The sequence below is a fragment of the Taurulus bubalis genome, assembly GCF_910589615.1.
Source record: "Taurulus bubalis genome assembly, chromosome: 12".
Taxonomy (NCBI): domain Eukaryota; kingdom Metazoa; phylum Chordata; class Actinopteri; order Perciformes; family Cottidae; genus Taurulus; species Taurulus bubalis.
The window spans coordinates 22,136,590-22,159,300 of record NC_136600.1 but is presented as its reverse complement, the minus strand read 5'-3'; the positions used below and the strand labels follow the sequence as shown (position 1 = coordinate 22,159,300).

The 22,711-nt window shown below is 44.4% G+C and overlaps 5 protein-coding genes across 5 annotated transcripts; 4 read left to right on the top strand and 1 right to left on the bottom strand.

Moving 5' to 3' along the window:
* Positions 1 to 1,955: 1,955 nt before the first annotated feature.
* On the top strand, positions 1,956 to 8,113 carry wdtc1 (WD and tetratricopeptide repeats 1; the record flags this gene model as incomplete). Its single annotated transcript, XM_079227492.1, has 15 exons — positions 1,956 to 2,021; positions 2,195 to 2,278; positions 2,382 to 2,428; positions 2,963 to 3,074; positions 3,645 to 3,832; positions 3,944 to 4,126; positions 4,276 to 4,370; positions 4,509 to 4,624; positions 4,709 to 4,784; positions 4,894 to 4,990; positions 5,100 to 5,270; positions 5,353 to 5,588; positions 5,880 to 6,045; positions 6,269 to 6,461; positions 6,615 to 8,113. The coding sequence occupies 15 exons, from the start codon at positions 1,956 to 1,958 to the stop codon at positions 6,810 to 6,812; spliced, it is 2,028 nt and encodes a 675-aa protein (XP_079083618.1). The 3' UTR covers positions 6,813 to 8,113.
* A 741-nt stretch (positions 8,114 to 8,854) lies between these two features.
* On the top strand, positions 8,855 to 11,636 carry LOC306744351 (transmembrane protein 222-like; the record flags this gene model as incomplete). The annotated part of the gene is made up of 6 exons (XM_079226971.1): positions 8,855 to 8,964; positions 9,198 to 9,282; positions 9,540 to 9,571; positions 9,666 to 9,762; positions 9,850 to 9,980; positions 11,549 to 11,636. 6 exons carry the CDS (start codon positions 8,855 to 8,857, stop codon positions 11,634 to 11,636), a joined length of 543 nt encoding a protein of 180 aa, XP_079083097.1.
* A 1,134-nt stretch (positions 11,637 to 12,770) lies between these two features.
* Positions 12,771 to 14,130, top strand: LOC306745340 (trophoblast glycoprotein-like; the record flags this gene model as incomplete). Its single annotated transcript, XM_079228104.1, has 2 exons — positions 12,771 to 13,030; positions 13,260 to 14,130. The coding sequence occupies 2 exons, from the start codon at positions 12,771 to 12,773 to the stop codon at positions 14,128 to 14,130; spliced, it is 1,131 nt and encodes a 376-aa protein (XP_079084230.1).
* A 1,727-nt stretch (positions 14,131 to 15,857) lies between these two features.
* Positions 15,858 to 19,095, top strand: kdf1a (keratinocyte differentiation factor 1a; the record flags this gene model as incomplete). Its single annotated transcript, XM_079227035.1, has 3 exons — positions 15,858 to 16,908; positions 17,284 to 17,358; positions 18,175 to 19,095. 3 exons carry the CDS (start codon positions 15,858 to 15,860, stop codon positions 18,258 to 18,260), a joined length of 1,212 nt encoding a protein of 403 aa, XP_079083161.1. The 3' UTR covers positions 18,261 to 19,095.
* A 1,819-nt stretch (positions 19,096 to 20,914) lies between these two features.
* On the bottom strand, positions 20,915 to 21,799 carry nr0b2a (nuclear receptor subfamily 0, group B, member 2a; the record flags this gene model as incomplete). Its single annotated transcript, XM_079227062.1, has 2 exons — positions 20,915 to 21,156; positions 21,265 to 21,799. The coding sequence occupies 2 exons, from the start codon at positions 21,797 to 21,799 to the stop codon at positions 20,915 to 20,917; spliced, it is 777 nt and encodes a 258-aa protein (XP_079083188.1).
* Between the last annotated feature and the right edge of the window lie 912 nt (positions 21,800 to 22,711).

Below are 22,711 nucleotides of genomic sequence, written 5' to 3'. Positions count from 1 at the left end.
GTGTCGAGTTGGCTGGAAGGACCTAGAAAATAAGACTTTCAAGAGTTCAAAAGTAGAAATTGGTATCGTGGTAAATAAAGGGGTTACATGCAAAATATATTAGTTTTTATTGGGCAAGCGCCATATTTGTAATATAACAATATAATAGCATTAGACAACATAAAAAATAAAATACACATTTCCTATTTATCATAGACATGTATTTACCATATAAACATGGTAAAAAAAGAAAACAAAGTTTAGACACACTTTTCGCAGAAAAGCTTTGGATGACAACGACTATATACACAAATGCTGACTTGGAGGTTGGAACAATGATGATACCATTTGAAACACTTAACACTTAATATATTGTTTTAATTCACAGTGGAATAAATACAACAATTTGCAGCATCTGTTTAATTTGTTTTTTTTATTGGTACCATAATATGTTATGCTGCACAGCAATTAACCAAGCATGCCAAAAGGGCGTGCAAAAAGGGTGCTGCCTAATGTATAATGTAAAGCCTCATGATCAGTGTGAGAACACACTTTTTCACATGACTTTCTGTACTGCTGTCTGCTGATTCTCTGAATACCACATCTTCCCAAATGTAGGACACGTTATGTGTAGCCGATTGCAGGAAGCAGTCCAAGATGTTGGCTTCAATGATGCTGAAAGGCCTGAGAACATGTGGTATGTGTTAGGGCCCTGGCCTTTATTGCACACAAAAAAAATAGTTGAAGAAAGCTGACATCGCCTGTGATGAAGAAATAGGAGTCATAATAAATATGTTCTCTCTTATGTTCAGTATTCACCTTTATCTTTAATCCCCCAAGCTCTGCTAAAATGTAAATATATTATTCATCCATTAAGTCTCGTGCTTATAAAGCGGCAAATTATTTTCTGACACAACACTAGCTGTTGATGTTCAGTACACTAAATAAAATGAAAAAAAGCATAAGTAGAACATAATATATATACTAGTATATTAACATTCCTCAAAATTGGATCTAGGTGCATACTTGCTTTTGCAAAAAAAAAATTATGGTAATGTATTATCATATAAAACCTTTTTTAGACCGTGTAGTTTTTACAGCTTAGGTTAATTGATTTTCTTTGCTGTTGTATACAGTTTTTAATGAATGCCTTCGCTAGTTTGTAGGGGGGAGGGTGCTTTTATTCTGAAATAATAAACACGGACCGGAAATGATGGACCTGTTTTAGCTCACGTCACAAAGTTGCGTGCTGCGCGATGAGGATTGTGTTCATGTCAGAGGAGGTTTCAGCGAGAATCGTGTCAACAAACTCACAGAGAGTGTGATTTATCAAGTCGGTTAAATGGACTTCTTTGACAGGAGCCTGTTCAGTTCAAGGAGAGCGGTGAGGTTGATTTAATGCTCGCGAGTTACACTTAAAGCGCTTAAACGTCACGTGAAGTGGACGTTTTGTTTAGCTAACGAAAATATCGGCTAACGGCTGCTACTTGGTCCACGACGGGTCTCTGAGGCCGCTTGCAGAGGAGCTAACGACCCGGGCAGGCTAACTGCGGCTTCACGGTACATAGGTGTTGGTGTTTTGAGAGAACAATCGGCCAATCATAATCCCGACAGAGATGCAGAGCTAACGTGTTAGCGTCCGCTCATCAACTCGCCCTGTAGTTGTTGGTTGACGGGAGAAACCCCCCCCCCCGCTGTGTTTGGGCACCACGTCTATCGTCCAGCTAACGTTGCACGACACTCTGATGTTGAAGCTGTATTTAAATGACACAATGAATCTATAAGCCAGGTTGATCACCATCTTGTCCGTATATTTGCTCTCCAACTGCCGTCAATGTAACGTAAACCCGCTGCCTTGTGGGAAAACGTCCTCATCCCGTCTGAATGTTTTCAACATATTTACAGATTATTCTCGGGGGAGAAAGAGTCAATGTCATTTGAGCTCTGACCCACCTGGAACATCCAGACCCTTCTTTATGTTTTGTGGTGAGGCCATGACTACTGTCAACATCACCAAAGATATCCTGCACCGGCAGATCAGAGTGAGTAAACAAATGACTAAACCTCCCAACGAGCTGACACGTTGTCTCTCTCATAAAGGGGTGATCGTGGCTGGGCTCACCTGAAAAGACTCCTCAAACCAAAACGATTGTTTACATTTTGTGTTGATCATCTCTTGTGTACAAAACGTCTGATGGAGACTTTGACTCTTCAGGACAAGAGAGCGTCAGGCTTCCAAAGGTCCTATCATGTGACTGACCCTTTCATCAAAAGACTTGGACTGGAGGCTGAGCTTCAGGTGTGTGTTTGTGTGCATGAAGAGGGAAAGAGTTGTGAAAAGAGAGAGATAAATATTTCTGTGCGTTATCGTCACTCACGGTTTCTACCATCTGTCTCCACAGGGTCATACTGGCTGTGTGAACTGTTTGGAATGGAACGAACGAGGAGAGTAAGTCTACAATTACAGTCTCCAGCTAGTCTGCATCACTGGCTGCTTCACAACATGATATACCTATAGTGTATAGTCTATTACGTGTATATATAAAGTATTAGGTACACACTGTGTACACGCTGTATATACCATGAGGGCCTATTACGGCTGAATTGTATGTCGGAATAAAATTAGTCTGCTGTTCTGCAGGACCACGATGTCTCACGCACGCACTCTTGTCAGGATATTTGCTCTTGAAGCAGTTAATGATTGCCTCACACATGACACCGTCAGTGCTCACGGAGGCATTTTATTTAAATCACCAATATAAATGACTTCAGTTGGTAGGAAAAAATAGCCTGCAGTGGATTCAGCTCATACAATTCCTGTTATATTAGACCTCAAGCCTCGCCCCAAAGTTTACAGGTAGTAAGAGTATACAGTGAGGTCTCTATTGCACATCTTAACATGCTTCACAGTATACTATTTTAAATGGCATTGGTAGTAAAGAGCCTCTTTAAATGTAGCTTGACTTGCCCTTTTTGTTTTCAGTTTACTGGCCTCGGGCTCAGACGATCAACATGCCATCATCTGGGATCCATTCAAGCACACGAAGCTTACGACTATGCACACGGGGCATGCAGCAAATATATTCTCTGTGAAGGTAAGGGGGGTGGAGATTGAAAGATGGTTGCATTGAATGGCGAGAGGGAAAGTTGGCGGGAATAATTTACCAGACGTATAGTTAATCTAGTCATATTGCAATGTTAATATATCTGGAAGTCATGAGTAAAAGTTCTCTGCTGGTAAGACACATTGCTCAGCTTCACCTTACTCTGTCTTTAGTCTTTAACAATACCTCTCTATAATATGAGTTCACTTCCTGTGCATTAGGTGGCACTGTTGGCCATTCGATGAGTGGCTCGTTGATTGATTGAAAGCTGCTCAAGGCATGTTTTACTTTAGTTTCCACACACAAGTCTCAACAGGAGTTTCCCACTGTTGCTTCATAACGGACGGTCAAATACTGGAGAGAAAATGTTTCAGTGTCAGATAATGTGGAGGTGACGTTTAAAGATGTTAATCAGATTATGATACATGGCATAGGAATGGGGATATCAATGTTTAATCTGAGGTTACTGGCAATAATCAGATCACTATGTGCTTGAAGGAGAAGCCATTGTGAAACATGTTGTTTCAATTAATTCTGGTGTTTTTTTGTTTGTCTGCACAGTTCCTCCCCCACTCAGGGGACAGGATTCTGATAACGGGTGCGGCCGACACAAAGGTCCATGTGCATGACCTGACGGTGAAGGAAACCATCCACATGTTTTCTGATCATACAAACAGAGTGAAACGCATTGCCACAGCACCCATGTGGCCCAACACCTTCTGGAGTGCTGCGGAGGACGGCATCATCAGGTTAGAATTAATGAATGAATCCCCTTGTTATGTTTCACAAAGTCCAAAAGATATCCCGCGCCTATACTTTGCTCCAGGTTAATGTGTTTACTTTCTCCTTGTTTACTACAGACAATATGACTTGAGGGAGAGCAGTAAGCGCTCCGAGGTGCTGATCGACCTGACGGAGTTCTGCGGTCAGCTGGTTGAGGCCAAGTGTCTCGCGGTGAACCCGCGGGACAACAACTACATGGCAGTGGGAGCCAACGGGCCTTTTGTCCGCCTTTATGACATCAGGATGATTAACAACTACAGGTTGGTCAAGTTTCTGATGTCATGCTATGGTAGTAATAAGAATGGTAAACTCAAATGTGTCCAATTCCCCATTCCAGGTTTTGACATACGCATGCACACAACTGGGTTTAACCAAGTTTTTTTTTCTTTTTTCTTCTTCTGTTACACAGAAAATCTGTAAATCAGAGCACATCAGCAGCTGTGCACACATTCTGTGACAAGCAGAAGCCCATCCCAGACGGAGCCGGGCAGTATTATGTCGCAGGTACACATATGGTTTAATTGTCTGCCATCAAATTAATGTAATGGGTGCATCTGTATTCTAAATATATAGTAATGACATAGTGACTGTGCAGGATGTGGTTGAATGACATTACGTTCTGTTAATGCTTTAATGCTCCAGGACACCTGCCAGTGAAACTCCCAGACTACAATAATCGCCTGAGGGTTCTGGTGGCCACCTATGTCACCTTCAGCCCCGATGGCACTGAGCTACTAGTTAACATGGGGGGTGAACAGGTAATGCTTTAAGGAATGGTGAGAGGAGTTGATTATTTCCGTTTCAGCGTTCAAACATTTTCTTTCTTTGTATGGCTCTTCTAGGTGTATCTGTTTGACTTGACGTTTAAACAGAAGCCATACACCTTCTTGCTTCCCAAAAAGTGCCAGTCATCAACAGGTAGGTCTGTGCGTTATTTATTACCAGATCTTGGACGGCGTCTCATAAAGATACACAAAGTACCGTACCTGGAGATGTATTTGTGGTTTCTGAATCTTTGGCTTCCCAGGAGACGTACAGAACGGAAAGACGACCAACGGCGTCTCAAACGGAATTTTCCTGCCAACCAGCCGTATTCGAATTGCCGGAAGCAAGATGCGTTCGAGGTTTGTCCGTTCACCATGTCAGTGATGGTTTCTTCGACACCGATTGTCTGTTTAAAGCTCTGAGCATGCAATCACTTGAGTTACGTTTCCTCTGCTCTCTTTGTTTTAGTTCTACCGAGCTCCCTGTTTACTTGGAGAAGATAAAGCAACAAGCTAATGATGCATTTGCACGGCAGCAGTGGACGCATGCTATCCAGCTGTACAGCTTAGGCATTCATCAGACCAGCGGCAACGCCATGCTGTATGGGAACCGGGCCGCAGCATACATGAAGCGCAAGTGGTAAGCCTCTAAGAGATGATCGTCCTCTGAACGCTGTTATTTAAGCAGTCATCAAGTGTTTGTGTACATGTGTGATTCGCAGGGACGGAGACCATTACGACGCCCTTAGGGACTGCCTGAAGGCTCTGACTCTAAACCCTGGTCATCTGAAGGCTCATTTCAGGCTGGCACGGTGTTTGTTTGAGCTGAAGTATGTGTCTGAAGCGCTCGAGTGTCTCGACGACTTCAAAGGGAAGTTTCCAGAGCAGGCGCAAAGCAGCGCCTGTGATTCCTTGGATAAAGATATCAAGGCTGCTCTCTTCACCAAGACAGAAACAGGTAGAAAAGAGTGAACTGGAGCTTGACTGAGTTTCATTAGCTCTCATTTGCGTACACAGTTTGATCTTGCAATGAACACACAAACCACACTGCCACTGGGTAATTCCTTTTTATTTTCAAAATATATAAATGCAGTTGGGAGAGTGAAGCAGAGCTAAAATAAATATGTTTGCTGCTGTATATGTGCATGTATGGAAGTAAAATAAAAGCTTTTGTTCATTTGTAAATGTAACTGATGAACTCTGTGGTAATAAGTAGAATTTTCTTTTTTTTTTACGCCCTCACCAGCAGAAGATAAGAAGGCCAACAGCTCCATTCGATTCCACTCCTTCAATCGGAAGGAGTCCATCCCTGAAGATGAGTTGGTGCTGAGAGAACGCAGCTTTGACTACAAGCACAGATACTGTGGTCATTGCAACACCACCACTGATATCAAAGAGGCCAACTTCTTTGGAAGGTCAGTAGATCCCACTAGCAGTCTGCTGAGGCCTCACTAGGGGGCAGCCACGAGCTCTGTAGATAAAGACCGAGATCAGTAAAGCTACAGGGGAGAATAAGTAGAGCACAAAACTTACCGTGAAAAGTAGCTTCCATTCATGAATGTAGTCTCTATGAAACTGTATCTGTGGGATAACTACGACATGGCAGGTGATGCCTGTGCGGTTTCCCTTCCTCTACAGCAAAGGCCAGTACATTGTCAGCGGCTCAGACGACGGCTCCTTCTTCATCTGGGAAAAGGAGACCACCAATCTGGTGAGGATCCTGCAGGGGGATGAGTCCATAGTCAACTGCCTGCAGCCCCACCCCAACTACTGCTTCCTGGCTACGAGTGGCATTGACCCCGTGGTTCGATTGTGGAGCCCTAGACCAGAGGTAAACGACTGAAACGTATTTACAAAAAACATTTGTCATATTTCGACAAAAGCTGGGGCACAGTGTGCGTCATGATTTAATTTTCTTGAAAACATCCTTCACCATAGCAGCTGATTCTGTATCCCTTTCTTGACCCTTTGTCCTTTAATCCAGACGGAGACTGAGAACGGGCGAGTGGTGGAGGACATGGAGAGTGCTGCTCAGGCGAACCAGCGGCGTATGAACGCTGATCCCTTGGAGGTAATGCTGCTCAACATGGGCTATCGCATCACAGGCCTGCGAGGCGTCGGCCCCGACGGCTCGGATGACGAAGACGGCTCAGAGGGACAAGTACAGTGTCGGCCAAGCTAAGCAGACGGTCCGCCATTCTAGAGGATGGACGTAGGAAGCGACGCAATCCCCGCAGCTCCAGTTTGAATCTTTATTCCACCCCACCCCGAATCTGACAGAAACATTGAGTGAACATCATGTCACATCTCTGAACTATGCATCGCCCTCCCCTGTCCAAAGAGAGGACCGGTGGAAACCACCTTGGGGAGAGGAATTCATGGAGAAGACGGCCATCCCCTTTCAAAGCACCAACCTCAGTTTCTCCCTCCACATGGTGGGGTGTGTGGGGGGGGGACACCTTTTTGAGGAGAGCACCTTCCACGTCACTCCCCAGTTTCTCACGAAGGAGGAGGAGTTCGGCACTTGTCCCTCCTGAGGTTTATGTTGGAGAGACGCACAACACGCCTGCGCTCAGACGACCTATTTTCAGGTCGGTGTGGCCGCGCAGGCGCAGCATCCTCCACGGAGGGTCGAATCAGAGGCTAGAAGACAGTGCTTTGTTGCATCTCCTGTCAGCTCCGCGGTTGGAGCTTCGAGTCTTAGTGCCCGCTCATATCAGAAAGGCTGCACACCCGAGTCATTCATCCAGAGTTTGACTTGGGCATGTTTTCAGTGTTTATGTTTCAGAGTTTTGATCGCAGGAAGCCTAGAATGAATTGTTGCTCCAGTGTATTTATAAGCCCTATTTAGTTTATATGTCAGAAAAAAAAAACAAGTGGTTTCTTCTGCCAAAGGTTGTCATTTCAATGGCCAAGGATTAATGTCTGCTTTCTTTGTTTCATTGAAACATGATTTTTGCCATTCTGTGCTCCTTTTAGTCAAAAGGTTTTACTACAGTAGATTGTTGACAAGAGCAACAAGATATCTGAAGAGAAACATTTGTTAAAAAAAAAAAAAAAACGCACACACAAAAAAAAATTGATAATACATTGTTTTGTTATAACTCAAGTCCCATTAATTGCAAATGTTGTTTGGCAAATTTTAGTTTTTGGGACATGGCAACAGGGCGCTAAATATTTGATGTGTGGCTCCTGCAATAGTCCTCTGCTGCAGTCAGTTTTGGAGTCCTGCTTGCATGAGGCTTATCTCACTAGTGGTGGGCAAAAAAAAAGGACACAGAGCCATCCCATCTGTTGCTCAGAGAACAGCTCATCGGGTCTTCTTTGTCCCAAATTAGGGTCAATATTAGGAAAAGAGTCCTCAACCACATGCAACACTTGGCTTCCATGTGTTTTACCTTGTTTATTCAATTGAGATGCTCTGTTTTTCTTTGAGGAAATCCTATGATAACTTTTGTTGCAAACAAAGTAAAGAATACAATTGTTGAACACCTTGTCGGTATTCTCGTTTCTTCTTCTTTCTTCGAAATGATAATATTGATTAATTGTTTGTCCTTTTTAAGTGTAACAGTTACACCACAGAGCTGGCTGGGAAGATATACTGTACATGCTGCTGCTCATTCATCAGTGTCTGCGCTGCCCGCTGCTTTTGCTGACTATTGGGCAAACAAATACTAGGACAGTTCATCACATGCATGAGCAGATAGGAGGGCATCTTCTGGCCCACATACTGTGAGGTAATGAGGTGACCCAGCTCAGTGATGAAGCTCATGGCTGACTGAGTTTGGGAGCCAAATAAGGCTGAAACACGAGCTGTTTGTACATGTTTGAAATGTCTCACAATAATGCATGAGCACATTCAACATCATGAAGTAGCCATTCATACTGTGTTCCTTGGAGTAATAACTGATTACTCTTGTCCATGGCGCAGTTCAGACACGTATTTATGAATAATAAACAAACATAAGAAAACGCCTCATAATAAATGCATAGAAATAAAAACGTATAAAAGTATAATATTGTTATTTTGGTAGAACTTTGACGACTGGAACCTCGCTGTACTTCTTAAACCGGATCAAACGGTAAACAAATACTGCGTACGCACAAATAAACGGTGTTGCGTTCACGGACCGATAGTTGTTTTCCGCTACGGAGCGCTGCCATTCCGCGCCGCCTGGCGCCGGCTCTGCGTCACTGCCTTTTCTCGTGTCACTCCAGACAGTGATGGCGGAGGTGGACGAGACCGAGATCATCATGAACTACCACGGAAAAAGCGACCAAAAAAACAGCCGCTACCCGTACTGCATCGTCTGGACACCTATTCCTATTTTATCGTAAGAAGCCAACGCGTCTTGCTGTTCCTGCTCGATGAGCACGAGACGTCACAGCGCGTTGTTGTTGTTTTTGCTAACCTCATATGAAGTGAAGCAGGTTCATGTTAGCCCCTGGTTGAATCTAACGTTATTCCAGTTTAGTAAATGACTGCAATGCATTTACTCGTGTGTGATTCATTGCATGTATCGTGACTCACTAAAAGGCATCAATGTGTGTTGGCTGCATCCTGCAGGTGGGTGCTCCCCTTCATCGGTCACATGGGTATATGCACCTCTTCTGGAATCATACGAGATTTTGCAGGGTCATACTTTGTATCGGTGAGTATTTTTTATTTGGGTATTTGAGTATTATTATTTTTTTAAACACAAATCATATGCAATTATCAGCTAACAACCGGTAATTTCTCCTGGTGTATTATTGGTGTATTATTAGATTGAAATGAACCTTTCATCTGAGATGTCATGCTGACGTACAGCTGCTGAATTGTTAATGAATGGGCTGAATTCCACAATAACTTCAAGCACAGATGTATGATTTATTGAGCAATTAAAAATGTGTCTTTTCTCTCTCTCAGGAAGACAACATGGGCTTTGGTAGACCAACAAAGTAAGTATTAATAAGCAATGTATTGTGCAATAATTGTAGTTTACACTTAATCACACATGTAAGTGATCACATTGGTTGTTTACGAACATCGCAGGTATTGGAAGCTCGATGTGGACAAAGTCTGTGGCAATGGTGCGGCCACATGGGACAAAGCAGTGCATGACGCCTCTGAGGAGTACAAATGTCGGCCGGTAAGACGATATTTAGGGTTTCTGACACACCTATTTCCACATTATTAGTCACATTGTAATAACTACTTGTTTTCTGTTTTGTTGAAGCACAATCTGTGCGTAGACAACTGCCATTCCCACGTTGCCATGGCCCTCAACCTCATGCACTACGACAACAGCACCTCTTGGAACATGGGGAACCTGTGTGCGCTGTCTCTTGTTCATGGAAAACACGTGAAGTAAGTATTTGCAATACCACAAAGAACCAGCCACACTTCCAGGTTAGCATCTTGTTCATAGGTTAATACATTTAGCTGTAGAGCATATATTTAATCCGTCTCTCTGTTTTCCTATTACGAATTTAATTGGTATACGGTGCACCGCTACAGTGGGTCGTAAGCTATGAAAACCATATAATTTTATCTAGGAACCAACTAATACTTTGTTAACATTTATCATATTTAGCGCCCATCACATTATAACTATATTACAGTCATTTGACAGACACTTGTGGTGGAATGTCTTGGTCAAGGACGCTTGTAAATGTGGACAGAAGCAGCCTGCGATTGAACCAGAATCAGAATCAGAACCATTTATTGCCAAGTAAGTTTACATATGCAAGGAATTTGTCCTTGTATGCAAAACATTTAACAAAAAAAACATTTCACGATAAACATGAAACAGAGTGCAATAAAAAGGGAGCATGGATATATACAAATGGGTTTATTGAATATTTACAGTTGGATCTACAGAGAATACAAATTCAAGTTAAAAATAAAAATAAGTAAAGTGCACGGAATGAAGTGATTAATTGTGTGAAAGTGACAAGTGTAAAGTAGCATGACAAGTGTGTTTAAATATAAGTATAAGGTGTGGAGGGAAGTGCAGGGGAGTGAACAATAGGGAATATTCCTGGGGGTGACGGGGTCAGGCAACTAATGTTTGATCCTCTCTGGGATCGAGTTCCAGCTGGAAACGTGTCTCTATCTAACGCTCTTTCTGTCGATTGTTTGTGCTGGTTATGACATCGCGTGGGGTTTGGTCAAATCAAGTACATTTTATATTGCAAATCACAAATTTGCCTCAAAGTGCTTCACCATCTGCACAATGTGTACCTTCTGCAACAACAGACAGCCTCTATCCCTAGACTGCGCTCTTTGGATGGGGACGTTTTACTGTGGGAAGATATAGTGAAACAGATGAGATTTCTTCAGGCATGCAGAAGGTGACGTGTATATACAGAGAAGAAGCAGTCGTAGAATCACACACAAGCAGAGGGAAAATATGGTCGCGAACAGTTCTGGGCCGAGCGCATCTGAAGCACCTTCATTCCTAACATGTACACATGTCGTTTTCCTCTGCCCCGCTGCTGGATGATAGTGAGCTTTAACACGTGGCTCCGAGAACCCCTCATTATTCTTCTGCGACCCACATTGAGAAGTCGCCGCTTGTGCTGGCTCCGCAAACACGCACTCCCGCGGCACAGCGGTCTTTTAAACAGGAGGGGAGTCGTGTAATTCATCAGTGACAGCGGCGCTCCCCTCTGTGTGACCTCTGAAGGTCACCTCACCGGTGGGGCTCCCTGCGTCCCAGTAGGACGCAGGCTGGGGTGCGTTCAGGGGGAGAGGGAGAGACGAGCTGTGGGCCTCGGGGAGTAAAGAGATTGGACCATGTGATACTCACAACACACCTCGCCTGTCCTTGTCTGTCCAAAACACACAAGAGAGGGTGTTTCGCCCTCTCTGCTACACACATTTGCAAGTGTTAATGATTCCTCTTAACATGTCACCCTCTCTGCATCCTTCAGCTGGGCTGCATTCCTCAAGACCTGGCTCCCCTTCTTCATGCTCTGCGGAGTCCTCGGCACGTTCATCCTGACATTCAACCTCCAGTAGTGGAGTGAGAAGTTCGGTGGGGATGACTCATAGACTTTGGTTGTGCTTTATATATTGTTATTGTCTGTTGACTTGAATGATGGTGATATGTATTGACGGGACATTTACTTGTACAAAACATTACAAATGAAGGACTTTGTTGTGTGTTAGTGGTGTAAGTGAAAAACCCTTGTTTGTGTTCAGTTTTGAAATCAAAATGATGTTTTAACAGTTCAAAATGTTACTTTAGTTGCTGAATAAGCTCCAGTATTTATAACAATTCACCATCACGGTTTTCTTACACAGTTGGTTCTGTGTTTGTGTTTTTCTTATTCAGAATTATACGAGTGTTACGCCACAGTGGAGCAATACTGTTGCATCCAGAGATGTACTTTTTCCAAGAATAGCAGTGATGAATATGTTTTCGCACTGGCTCATGCACATTCCCGTTATGAATCACTACCGAATAGATCAAGAAATCTTAATGCTGAAAGTATTCATCAATTATCTGTCTAAGAGATGTGAGCTGCTACCAAAGATATATGAGGAAGGACACACACGTGAAAAATGGCGGTAATACGCTGTAAAAAAAAAAAAAATCGCCCTCCTTCATTCAATCTTCTTTCCTCTGGTGTATAAACACTAAAACATGTGACGTGTTTTTTTTAACAGAAGTTGTAGCTGTGAATCCTATAATGTTGGAATATTACTGGAGCTCTAATTATGAACAATACTCATTACATCATGCATTATTTATTTCACTCATTTGTTTTTGATGCTATGTACCCATCTGAGTATTATTAATTATTGTATATCTCTATCAGTTTGATATTTTGGTTTCTGTAAGCCTCCCCTGGCAGACTGGTGCAGGTCACATGTGGATGCCGTCCTCTGTACCTTTAAGGGAACCACGCAACTTGTTCATCCAGCAGAGTCTGCATGATATGAACGACCATCAATTTACGAGAACCTTTATTTCCAGAGAGGAGCCGATGAGGAGGGGTTGATGCTGGAGCTCTCTCTGCAGCATTTCATTAGTTAGTAAGAAAGAAAAGCTGTGTTTAGAATTTCACTTGATAATTCACATGGAGTGACGTTTGTTTTTCCTTTCTTCTTTCGATTTAATCTGTATGTTTAAATGAGTATAATTTAGAGATGTGGGTTTTTGCTGTCCGGGTGTTTTTGGGAATCCTTCTCTGTGCACATTACCAGTGCGCGGAGTGTCCTTTTGGCTGTGAGTGTTTTGCCGTTACTCACACAGTAAAATGTGTTTCTGAGGATCTGCTCGCAGTGCCACAAAGTATTCCAGGATATTCCAAGACTGTCATCATCACAGGAAATAATATACACCAGATTGGACCTGAGTCCTTTACAGAGATGGAGAATGTCACCAACATCATTTTAAGCAATAATAGGTGAGAATGTCAATGTGTTGTTTTTTTGTTTCATTCATGTATATTGAGCCATATTTGGATACTATGACACACTTTGTTCATGTCTATCTAATAAATAGCCCAAATAATGTTTATTTCTCTGAATGTGTTTTTTATTTGTTTACTCTGACAGTACAGTGAGTTGTGCTCAAGCATGGAAATACTACTAAATGTCTCAAGACAGATGTTACAGTGTTCGTCATCTTCACAGGATCACAGAGATGTCGTCCCACAGCTTCTCTGCCCTCATCAACCTGCGCTTCCTGGACCTCAGTGAGAACCAACTGGCCCTCATTCACCCAGAAGCTCTCAGCATACCCGGCAGTCCCCTTCAGGAGCTCAACCTGAGCCACTCGCTGCACAACTTCAGCGGCCTGACGGACCTCACCACGGCTCTGCGCTGGGGCGGTCTCAGGGGGCTCCTCCGCCTCGACCTCTCTGGGAACCACCTCGCCCTGCTGCCCCCTGGGATGTTCTCCCACCTTCCCAACCTGCAGCAGCTCTTCCTCACCAACAACTCTCTGATGGCCGTCTACAGTGGAACCTTCTCTGGTACGAGCCGCCTGGAACTGTTGGACCTCACACACAACGTCTTCATTACATTCGGGGCCGACGCTCTGCGAGAGCTGGACAAGCTTGGGAGCATCCGAATCCTCCTTGGGGACAACCCCTACACCTGCTCCTGCGAGATCAGTCATTTTGTGGCCTGGCTGAATGAATCGAGAGCTCAGGTAGATGTGGATGCCGTACGGTGCGCCTCACCAAGAGGGCTGCGGGACACCCGGCTGCGGGGGCTCGGGGTCCATGCCATTGGATGCGTTGATCCAGTCCAAGCAGAGGTGCCGGACCTCACCCTGCAGACATCCTATGTCTTCTTCGGCCTGGTGCTGGGCTTCGTGGGCATGGTCTTTCTCTTCGTGCTCTACCTGAATCGTAACGGTATGAAGAAGTGGATCGTTGAAATGAGAGATGCATGTCGGGAGGTTCTGGAGAGTTATCACCACCGATACGAGATTGACTCGGACCCTCGGCTGGGGAACATATCTGCGGAAAACGGTGGCAGCAGGGCGCCGGGGAATTAGGATTAGCTCTGCCCCACCAGCAGCCAAGTGACTCTTGTATTGTCAAGCTTCCTGCAGACACACAGGTCAAACAACTGACAACCTCTCCGCCTGTTAACCTATGATCTTTTAATATAGCTAGAAGCATTTGAGGAAAATGTAGATGTGAATAGTTAGTTAGTTGGAGATGAAACAATGTTTTTTGAGCTTCCTGTACATACTGCAGTTATAACTGATAAAAAAGTGCCTTTGTGTTTTCCAGGCACTATCTGTAAATTGACTTTAATATTGTATGTTTATCAGGCATTTTCTAAAAACGTACATAATACATCGGCTACATTGAAAACATATTCGACAGTCTATATGTCTCAGTTTTTGTCAACTGTGGTTTCTTGCTTTTTGGTATAGTATCAGGACTTTAATAATCTTAACATACTGCAGAATAAAAGACATAAATGGTAGCTTAACGACATTATAAATTTATGTTGACCTTAGAAAGACACCCAGTCAGTTGTAATAAGATTAATACTTTAATTACATTTACTACGTATCTGTATTGTGTCGGAATGTGACCTGTAGTCCAGTAATATTCAAATTAATAAACATTAAATACACTGTATGATATGCAACATGGATTTGTATGAATTATGAATAAAATAAACTTTTTGTGCATTTGGTTCCCACTGCTTTATTGAGACTGCAGTGCACCACGCTGCACAGACTCATATTTCTCTCAAGGTGAGGTGGCTCTACTTTTTCAGTTCACATAGTGGGTGATTAAGTGTTTCAATTGAGGGAACAAAATAGGGCAGAATGAAAGATATTGCTTGGAAAACACCTGCTGGCTCTGCAGCTGTGCACCTCCGAGTGCATGTGTGTGTGTGTGTGTTGTCACATTTTTCCCATTTCACCATCAGTTATTTTGTATCACGTGATACCAAATTACAACCTGGCATCAGAAGTTTTAGTTTTGCAGCTGTTTTCGTCCTCGTCTCTCTTTTTTTAACCGTCTTCTTCTATTTATTTTGATGCCCCGTTTCTCTTTTGGTTGCCTTCCTTCTTCCCTCCTCCTGCGCTTTTATATCCGCCTCGCGTGACGTCACGACTCACCTGTGGGTGGGTGTAGGACCTGGGATTAGCTGTAGCCGCAGGTATTAGCCAAACATTGGGAGACTCGCGGCGGCACAACAAGAGCTTTTCAAGAAGCGCAGACGACGCGAAGGAGCCGCGTCGCGTCGTTGGGTCGAGGCCGCCGACTGAAGGTGTCGCGAGGTGTGTTGTTTTGTGGAAGTTAAGTCACCTGGAAACCTGTGGGCGGTCGAAATCCGTCTTTCCTTCTCGGTTTGTTCGAAGCGCTGGGAGAAGTTTTCTCTGCGAGACTTCCGCGGTCTGCTCGCCGAACAAAGTATCTGAGATAAAAGACGACCACAAGTGTTTCCTCTTATGCGGTAAGTCAAATTAAACTCATTTTTAATGTTGAATGAGTTCGGGTCTGGCGTGTTTCTGCACATGCACTGTAGGCCAAAAGCGCGACCAAATGAGCCAAATAAAAGATCCGGCCAGCAATCAATGCACTCCAGTTTATTTACATCCTCAGAGTTTCCGGGGAGCTCGTGTTTACTCTGTTGCGCAGGCTAATTGAACGTGTCATGGTGCGTTTAATGCTGCACGTATGTGTGGAAAGGTTTGCACCTGGTTATTATTGCTGAACGTGCCTCTCCCACACCAGGTCCCAGGTGTTCTGAGCCATGCCTGGCCACAGCACAGGGGCTCCCCAGGTGTCCCGCCACCACAAACACCACGTCGCCGGCTCCAGGGCGGACAAGTACCGGGCCACCCGGACTATATCCAGGGAGAGCGCGACCAGCCAAGACTCCTACAAGGATCCTCACGGGGAGCACCTGCATGAGCACCACACTGAACACACCCGGTATTCGGAGAACAAGTATGGTCGCAGCAGAGGCCAGCCGCGAAACGGCACGGGTCGCGGCTCGGAGACTATAGGATTTATCCCCGGGTCGGCGGACAGCGCGCCCGCCGGCAGACGTGCCTGTGGCTCCTGCGCCTCCATGGGCTGGACTGGCTGTAAGGCTCTCATCTGCTGCGTGCTGACCTGTGGATTTTATGGCAGCCGAGAGCCCTGTCTGCCCGTTAACGAGAGCTCCACGGACCACCCCCCGAAAGCAGGCGGTGAGCCTCACCCTCACCCTCCTAACGGCATGGCTGTGACCAATCCCACTTGTGGCGTCCCTTTGGAGTCCAGCAAGTCGACGAAAGCCTCCAAGTTGCCCGCGAGTGACAGCTTCCGCTACCCGGATGTGCGCATCGCCGGTAAAACGGTGAGGTATCCGGTTGCTGCCCCAAAACGAACCCGTGCGCCCGGCAAAGGGGAAAGCCAGCGGCCCGTGAGCAACACCAGCCTGTTATCCCGCGATGACTATGACTTGGACGACCTGAGTGACACGGGCACAGACATTGACTCGCTCATCACCAAGAAGCTGCTGGAGCTTTACGCCCTGCACCAGATTGACCAGCTGGCCAAGTGCACCTCTGACTCGTCTTTCTCCCGCAAGACCAACGAGATCAGCGAGCTCATCTACAGCATCGCTCAGGACTACAACCTGGAGGAGCAGGAGGCCGAGTGCAAGCTCGTGCACGGCGTCATCCGCATCAGCACGCGAAAGGGCAAGAGGAACAAGAGCCACCCGTCGACGGGACAGCGGCCTAATGGGAGGAGCGACGGGACTCTCCCTGACAGCGGCAATGAGACCATGACCAACACCTTCGTGAGCATCGACTGTAAGATCTTAAACCAATTATCATTCGTAATTACGGCTGTGTGCCTATTTATAAGATGCCGCACGTCAACTATTTCCCCTCCCCCCCCCACATCTGGCTGCCACATACCAAATATACCAATCCTCTCATTTGTCTTCCCTAAATGACTCATAGTGTCTGTTGGGGTGCTGCTTTTGTAGCTCTAATACACCAGGTAATGACCTAACAATGATTGGTTAATCTGATGCAAGTTGATACAGGCACACACTGTCTCGTAATACATATTGCGCAATAGCCGGGGTGACCGGGTTAATCCTAAAATGAGAGTGCATTGATGTCTGTCGAAGCTCCTCGTCTGCCTGCGCTCACTTTGCTCTTCTTGCCCCCGCGCTACAGTTCCAGAGGTGAAGGTGTCGGAGCAGACGCCATCGGACGAGCTGGCGAGGAAAATGAGGCACTACAGCGGGAGAAGTGAGTGCATTCCTTGTTTGGGCTCATTGTAGATGCATGTATGAGGATTCAAGAGTTGGATGAGAGCCAGGATCAGTCGGCAGCAGAGTGCGCAAACGTGTTATTAGTGGTGAGAAATTGGAAATATAATTATTAGCACAATATTGAACTGTGCAAATGAATATTCAGCTAATTTGTATGCATTGTGCAGATGGAGTTTTTTATTTGTCCTCGTCACTGAGGTATAATTACCAGCCCGGTGTGCGGGGCACAGGCCAACTATTGTACCTGCTGTATGCTTTATCGCTCTACTTTCCAGCAACATACACACCTCTTCAACCAGTGAAAGCCCCACATTCCTGCCCGCTTTCTCCACATATTATAATCCCTCACTCATTAGCCCCCTCGGCCCCCCTTCTCTTGCCACCTTACACCCACCTATCAATCTGCCTCATTCTCCCTTCCCGCTCAGCGGTCATGCTACACCACCCGCTCCGAGCAGCAGGTCGAGTCACAATAAATATGCACGCCACATACCGACCCATGCTTAATCGTGTAATTTTAGCGAACAACTTGGGTTACAGATGGATTAGCGCGCCGCAGCCTCTTTGCCGTTGTTGTACCGCGGGGAGGCGGTTAGAAGGACTGGGTGTCCCGTTACATGTCTTTTGAATGAGGGTACACCGCATTGTGTTCCCACAGCTTTCACATCGAGACCTGGCAATACGTCAGTGTCCCGGGTTTTACATTTGTGCATGAAATGGAACCTCTACTGTATCGGCTCGTTGTCTTAGGGCTATATATATTTTGTTTTAAATAAAGCTCCTTCTCTCACAGATTACTCCTCCAGCACCACCACAGCCTACTCGCCCTACCATCATGACACCGAGACAGACTCTTCAGGCGCTCCTCTTCTGCTCTGAAGGGTGACACAGATACAGACGTACCTGTACTGACCGGGGACGTAGCCAACCAGATGGACAATGATATACTTCTGCTATAATTTTATTTTTGTTGCTGTTACTATGTGAAGCACCTTTTTTACCAGGGGCGGTGGTACTTCTGCTTTTAGTGGCCCGGCTAATGTTTGCTATTGGAGTGCCATTTACATTTGTAGACCTTTTTTTTTTTTTTATCCAGCAAACGTCCCACAGAGGAAACAATTGCTGTGTGTATTTTTGTTGTTTTTTTTTACACAGGAAAGGCAATGCCAGTCTCTATGTATTTGTATGCATGCACATATGTTGTTTTCGGAAAAAGAAACACGACTACACTCCATGCAATCTCAGCAGTGAGTGTCAGAGGATAGAGACTGATGGTAACGTAGCCGTCCTTATTCTTGTGTGTGATTGTTTATGCAAGTCATTGTGCACGTACCGTATGTATATATGGGCTTATTGACTCCTGCCATTTAGACTCCTTGAAAGCATGTCTTGACCTGAAAACTGCATTGTTAAGCCATATTTTGATGTACATATTCTTATGTCAATGTTACTCTCTGGGTTTTTAAACCATTTGTGGTATTGGCCACCGTTTTTTTTAATTCACAGATAAGTCTTGTTTTTAACAAAAAATAAAAAAAGCTTGTTTATGCCTTTTTCATGTGCATTCAATAAGGAAATACAGAAGTTGTCTAGTTCTCATTTTGTGAGCTTGAATCCTATAGCTACTAGTTACTTTTCCTCTTTCTCTCTTTGGATTATTGTTGTCAAGCTCATCTCCCCGAGGTCACTGTGTTGTGCCAGGAAGGCTTTTTCCGCCCTCAGCAAAAGAAATAACTTGTTTGGCGGGTTCTGACAAAAAGGAAATAAAATCCTGGGCTTTGTCTTTGTCATTTATTGGAAATGGAAAATCAGAAGTGTTCAAGACACGTTAAGTCAAATAAATGTTAACTATATGAAACTAATAATGTTTATTTTAAGATATATTATAGTCTTAAAAGTAGTTGGCCCCTTACATGTTGCATCGGTTAACTTAGTAAAATGTAATATTTTTTCATATCATGGGCACCACATATGAAAACCAATATGAAGACTTCAGACGACTTGAACAGCACAACAAAGCAGATCGCCGCATGATCAAGAGAAGGATTCTCCAATGTTCTTGAAGCATTAATTTCTACTGAAAATAGATGACGAGATGTTTCGCTTATTTGTAGAATTATAAAATCTACTCGACTAATCCCAGAAAACCTAAAATGAGCAATTCATCTGAATTCTTCTGTGTGAAATGTCGAGCCTGATGTTAGTGTTTGTGGTGCGCTGCAGTCGCCCTGCGTAACCCCGTTTCCTCTGGCTCTCTGCCCCCGCCAGCACATTCCTGTTTTACCTGTATGAGGTGTCATGCAAAAGCTCACTGTTTCACAACGAGCATACCACAGGCTGGGGCGATCGAGAGGGCTCGTTCTCTATCAAATATCCAGCCTGCAGATTGTTAACAGTGCGTTGGGATTTTATTTCTTCGGATGGTTTATTAAGCATTCACATATTTAATCCACTTTAGTGCATTAAAAACTGTGCTAATTGTGTTTTGTGTAGGGCTTTTATTTTGTTAAACATTTGTGTATGTGACAAATATATCAGGGTTCAGGTTTATTTCACTTGTGAATGCTTCTGTGGGATTATAGTTTCTCAAGCGTAAACATGTGACTTTCACTCTTTTCCATGAGAGGGAGACAAAGCACATGGCCACAATAGAAACATGAAAGCGGAGTTACTTCCCTGTAGTTCTCAGTTTCTCTAGCTTTGGTCAGGTGGTAACACTTTCACATGATTATGAACTCTAGAAAGAAAAATACTCACCTATGATTTAATATGCAACACTTCCCTTTGGGTTCAACAGTCTGGAAGAACATGGCGGTGAACCTGGCATGAATCGGGTGTAGTTTCTCGTGAGTTTCCTCCAACACTAACGATGACAGACTGTCGCTTACTGGGTTTAAAACTTACATTATTAGAGTTACTTCAAAATTTGTGGGGGGAAAAAACACCCGTCACACTGGAGGACCAGTACAATGCATGTTCCCGTTTCTTTATGCTTCTCGTATGACGGAAACAACTCTTCAAATCATCTATATTTTAAGTGTTTCTAGAGACAACTTGAAAATAATTTGCCCAGTGAGCTGTTAGGTTGAAGGTGTCCATAACAGAGTCTCTATCCGGTGCTAAAAGCAGATATTCTGTCTTGCTGTGAGTGTTTTGAAAAGATGGAAACAGATCTTCACTATTACGTTCACGTACAAAAATATATTTATTTGAAATGTTCTGTTATCGCAGCATTTATTTACAACATTGAAGCAAACAGAAAAGACCTTCAACATAAAATACAGTGTGTTCTGTGTGTTAAAGGTCAAATCTTTCAACTTCAGCAGAAAATAGATTTTCAGACTGGGCCTGAAGTGACCTGAGCTTCAATGTGAATGGAAGTCATTCACAGTCTCTTGTTCACCAATTCACATCGTTAAGATCGGCTATTGTAAGTGCTTTTCTTCTGCGGTCCACTTTCAGGCATTTGCTTTGGGTCGGTCAACGATAAGCAACAGTAAAAAAATCATTGGATTCAGTCCACCGGTCCTCTTCTATCTGCAGAAGAGCATGTCGACCAACAGCTCCAGCAGGTCCGCCTGGCCCGTCACGGGCCGGAAGAAGAGTTCAGCGATGAGGCTCGGTGTGATGCTCTGCAGCATGGAGGCTGTGAGGAGGATTCGAGCAAAGCGATCCCGGTCCCCTGGGTGAAGGAGCTGGACCACCTCGCTCAGGGCGTGCTGAGCCTCCTGTTGCAAGCCTTCAACAAACAGAGCCGCCTTTAAGTCTGGGACATCTGTTGGGTGTAAAGGCAAGACATTAAATACTGAAACATACATGTACAATGTTTGCAGCGTTCTTCCAGCAAGAGAACCAAGTGTTGTCATTTCTACATCCAACATACCTGGATTAAATATTGTGATCCCTTTGAGGTATGCATACTCCTTTGGACTCAAATCCAAGCTCCAAAACTTTTTGAGGCAGGACTGTAGTTTGCTGACGCCGGCCATGGTGGGCTGCTCCCTCTCCATCTCACAGCTCTCCTGACGGTTTAGGAGAATCTTTTTCAGCATGCTGTCAGCCGGTGTGTCCGTCACCTCGAAGTCCACATGCTCCTGGGCCAGACCCAAAATAAAGAGCGGCGCCCAGCAGCTTTTGAGAAGTGAGAACTGGTCGTTTGGTGGCATCTGGTTGAAAGCCGGTAAGTTCTTCATGAAATGGACCGTTTTGATCAGAACTGCTGACGCTTCTTTGCAGATCTCCGAGGGCCTTTTCAAGCATACTGTCCGTCGCAGCTCACAGTTGCATCTGTGAGTCATTGAGTTGTAGTTGAAGCCGTTTTGGCTTGGTATGCTGCTATCCATTTGGCTCAGGATGTTGTAGAGGATAGGATTCGAAAGCGTGTCGCTGTTAGCTGCGCAATGACACCTGTTATCCATTTGTATAGGCTGTAGAGATCTGTGTCGTCAAATGTAAACTGATGAGCTCTGCAAGAACTTGTGAGTGCTGCTGCTTCCTCCAGTGTCCCTGTATTTATAAGTCCAACCCGCCCCGCTAAGTAGACCTTGACTTGTCAATACGGTTTCTGTGAAAAACAACCGTGCCCTCTGCCAGGTGACTGATGGAATAACCCTGGGAAACTGATAAGCTTTTCTCAATGAAAAGGAACTGGAGGAGTAACGCCTGGACATGGAGAGGGTTGGGCCTTATCTTGTAGCCGGTGTCATTAACCCAGGCAGTACCAAGCTACCAAGGACTGCAGACTGCCAGCTCACACCTGGAGAGCTGGAAAGGGGCCAGAGCTGAGCGGGGCCATTGACCTGTAAGTTATGTCCTCATGAGGTGAATCAAGTTTTGTTTTGCTTTTGAAATAAATGTATCCGATTGTGACCTCGGAACAGGGACTGGACGTCTTTTTTTAATCTAAATTGGTGGTATAAAACTGCTCATCCTCTTTTCTTTGATATTGATTAAAACAAAAACAAAAATACAGGATTTTAGAAATGCTACTGAGGTTGCTAGTTCCTCTAAACACCAGAGACAAAGAAGAAATAATCTTATTTTTTGGTTATATATTTAAAAGTTTCAGCTAATTGTTAATGTATGCTTTCTGTAAATGTAATTGGAGTCTAACAAGTTGTATCGCCATGCTAGTAGCACTTTGAGGCCGTACATAGACACAGTGCTGCTTTGAACTAAACGTCCTAATGCTGAAACACTAACCTACTGATGCTAAGCAGGTACATGATTTTATAACCATTTTCACCATATTAGTTTTGCATATTAACATTTGGTTATCAGCACTAAACACAAAGTACAGCGGATAATTTATGATTTGAGGTTATTAGAAT